This window comes from Salvelinus sp. IW2-2015, linkage group LG9 (assembly GCF_002910315.2).
Source record: "Salvelinus sp. IW2-2015 linkage group LG9, ASM291031v2, whole genome shotgun sequence".
Lineage (NCBI taxonomy): Eukaryota > Metazoa > Chordata > Actinopteri > Salmoniformes > Salmonidae > Salvelinus > Salvelinus sp. IW2-2015.
The window spans coordinates 30,828,847-30,832,503 of record NC_036849.1 but is presented as its reverse complement, the minus strand read 5'-3'; the positions used below and the strand labels follow the sequence as shown (position 1 = coordinate 30,832,503).

Here is a 3,657-nt window from a genome sequence, read left to right as displayed (position 1 = left end):
GATAATACTGCACTGTTAGATACTACTGCACTGTTGGAGCTAGGAACACAAGCATTTCACTACACCCGCAATAACATCTGCTAAATATGTGTATGTGACCAATCAAATTTGATTTGATTATAGTTTTTCCACACCAATCTCAAAAAAACATTTCTGTATGGACCTCGCTTTGTGCACGGGGGCATTGTCATGCTGAGACAGGAACGGGCCTTCCCCAAACTGTTGCCACAAAGCTGGAAGTACAGAATCGTCTAGAATGTCATTGTATGCTGTAGCGTTAAGATTTCCCTTCACTGGAACTAAGGGGCCTAGCCCGAACCATGAAAAACAGCCCCAAACCATTTTTCCTCCTCCACCGTTCAACGAGCATACTTTTGACTATGTAGTGTAGCTACCAGCAAWGTCAGTGATAGTAGGGGGGAAAGTAAAGTGTGAGTGTTAGTTAACGGAATGCAAGGGCGTTATTATTCATTTTATTTGATGGGGGAAAGGTGGAGGGGGTTCCAAGGGGAGGGGCTGTGGGAGTTTTTAAGATACTCTTTGAAGAGGTAGGTTTTCAGACGATTTTCAGAAGATGGGCAGGGACTGCTGTCCTAGCTTCAGGGGGAAGCTGGTTCCACCATTGGGGTTCCAGGACAGAGAAGAGCTTGGACTGGGCTGAGTGGGAGCTGCCCTCCCGTAGGGGTTGGAGGGCCAAGAGACCAGAGGTGGCAGAATGGAGTGCTCGGGTTGTGGTGTAGGGTTTGAGCATAGCCTGAAGGTAGGGAGGGGCAGTTCCTCTTGCTGCTCCATAGGCAAGTACCATGGTCTTGTAGTAGATGCACGCTTCGACTGAAAGCCAGTGGACTGCGTGGAGGAGCAGGGAGGCATTGGAGAACTTGGGAAGGTTGAACACCAAGCAGGCTGTGACATTCTGGATAAGTTGCAGGGGTTTGTGGGTTTGATGGCACAAGCCGGGAGAAAAATGTTTTGCAACAGTAAACAGAAATTCATTTTTCTTATTGGTAAAGTTCAGCTATTCCTTCCGGGTTTCATTCCGTTGTCCTCCATTTGGTGCCTAATGAATACAACGCTGGTGAAATGTGGTATGGAGGAGTGCAGGAAAGAATAGCCCATGGGTCCTGACACACATTGTTCTGACAGTGACACAGGTGTTTCTAAAGGCAGCGTGTCTCTGTCTGTCTCCAACTCACTGCAAGGGGGTTATGATCCAGCTTACCAACGCCACTGAGCCACTTCAATTGAATGTCAGATAACCTGTACACTGTGATTACCCACTTACCTGCCCCGTGGACTGACACAAGTCTGAAATTATGTCGTGTGTCGGCTATGATTTATGCTACCACGCGTATGACCAAAAACATGGAGCACTCGCGCACACAGACACACATACAGAACTCACACACAGACACACACACACTTTGCCACATCCATTCCCATCGTCATCATCCTTATCCTCACAGTTACCTTGACAGTCTTGTCCATGGAGGCAGACAGTAGGAGATGGTCAGTGACCTGGAGACAGTGGACCTGTCAGACATGACGTTGGTTTCCAAAGACGTTGGTTTCTTCTCTCTCTCTCCTGGTGTGGCCAACCTCTGGGGAATGTACGGCCTGACACCAAGTGCTGCAGCCTGATGCCTCTTCCCTGTTGTCGAATTAACATGATCATGGAATTGGGGAGTAGGGTACGGTTTTGAGTTTGAACTGCTAGCCACCATCGCTGAGAGACCCAATGGAGGGGGATAATTCTCCCTGTTCTAACACTGTCCCACCGCCACCAACGCATTGTCCTATTCAAGTTGTTTGTAGTGGGAGGCTGTGTAATGGTCCATGGAAGTTAGAACCCAACGATTTCTGGTTTCTTTGGGACGGCCCGATATCATCCATTGGAGAGTTGGCAAGCGGAGGGAGTGCCTCGTCCTCCTCCTCTTCCTGGTCAGAATCCTCATAGGCCACTAATGAGGTCATTGTCCTTTCCCCAGAACCCTGTGGGATGTCAATTAAAGAACACAGAGATGGGTTTAGAGCCGTGTCAAATAACCCTGCTCTACGACGAACTCTGTCCGTCTGCAATCCCCTCTCTAATTCCATCCACTCTGGATAAGCAATAACTTTATAAGAGACACGACTAGAGTGACACCTGCTGGAGTGAAGTATAGCACACCAATCGAAAATCTATTCTATATGGAGTGTACAAAACATAAGGAACACCTGTTCTTTCCATGGAATAAACTGACCAGGTGAAGCCAGGTGAAAGCTATGATCCTTTTTTGTCACCTGTCACCTGTTAAATTCACTGCAAATCAGTGTAGATGAAGGGGAGGAAACAAGTTAAATATGGATTTTCAAGCCWTAAGAAACAATGGAGACGTGGATTGTGTATGTGTGCCATTACGCAACATGCTAATATCAAAGATTTTACTGAGTTACAGTTCATATAAGGAAATCAGTCAATTTAAATAAATTCATTAAGCCACAATCTATGGATTTCACATGACTGGGGATACAGATATGCATTAGTTGGTCACAGACACCTTAAATTTTTTCGGGGGGAAAATCAGTTTCAGAAAACGAGTCTGTATCTGGTGTGACCACCATTTGGCTCATGCAGGGCAACACATCTCCTTTGTATAGAGTCGATCAGGCTGTTGATTGTGGCCTGTGGAAAGTTGTCCCACTCCTCTTCAATGGCTGTATGAAGTTGCTGGATATTGGCGGGAACTGGACCAAACTGTCGTACATGTCGATCCAAAGCATRCACATACGTGCTCAATGGGTGACATTTCTGGTGTGTATGCAGGACATGGAAGAAGTTGGATATTTTCAGCTTCCAGGAATTGTGTACAGATCCTTGTGGCATTTAAAAATATATATTTTACCTTTATTTAACTAGGCAAGTCAGTTAAGTACAAATTCTTATTTTCAATGACGGCCTAGGAACAGTGGGTTAACTGCCTTGTTCAGAGGCAGAACGTCAGATTTTTACCTTGTCAGCTTGGGGACTTGATCTTGCAACCTTCCGGTTACAAGTCCAACGCTCTAACCACTAGGCTACCTGCCACCCCATGGGGCTGTGCATTATCATGCTGAAACATGAGGTGATGGTGGCGGATGAATGGCACCACAATGGGCCACAAGATCTCGTCACGGTATCTCTGTGGATTCAAATTGCCATCCGATAAAATGTAAATGCGTTTGTTGTGCGTAGCTTACGCTTGCCCATAACATTACCTCACCGCCACCATGGGGCACTCTGTTCACAACGTTGACATCAGCAAACCGCTAGCCCATACGACACCATGCACGTGGTCTGTTATTGTGAGGCCGGTTGGAAGTACTGCCAAATTCTCTAAAACGATGTTGGAGGTGGCATATGGTAGAGAAATTAACATTAAATTCTCTGCCAACAGCTCTGGTGGACATTCCTGCAGTCAGCATTCCAATTGCACGCTCCCTCAACTTGAGACATCTGTGGCATTGTGTTGTGTGGCAAAACTTCAGATTTTAGAGTGGCCTTTTATTGTCCCCGGCACAAGGTGCACCTGTGTAATGATCGTGCTGTTTAATCAGCTTCTTGATATTGGCTACAAGGGATTGGGATTGGCTACAAGGGGCCAGTAAACGGTGAAACTTCTGTGACTGAGGACGGGTCTT

The 3,657-nt window shown here is 46.5% G+C and overlaps 1 protein-coding gene across 1 annotated transcript in view; it reads right to left on the bottom strand.

Annotated features, from left to right (window-relative positions):
* The window catches only part of LOC111968394 (WD repeat-containing protein 25), a 40,008-nt gene extending 38,037 nt beyond the window's left edge, over window positions 1-1,971 (bottom strand). The window contains 1 exon segment of the mRNA XM_070445069.1: window positions 1,821-1,971. Within this exon segment, the coding sequence (XP_070301170.1) occupies window positions 1,821-1,971 (151 nt within the window).
* Between the last annotated feature and the right edge of the window lie 1,686 nt (window positions 1,972-3,657).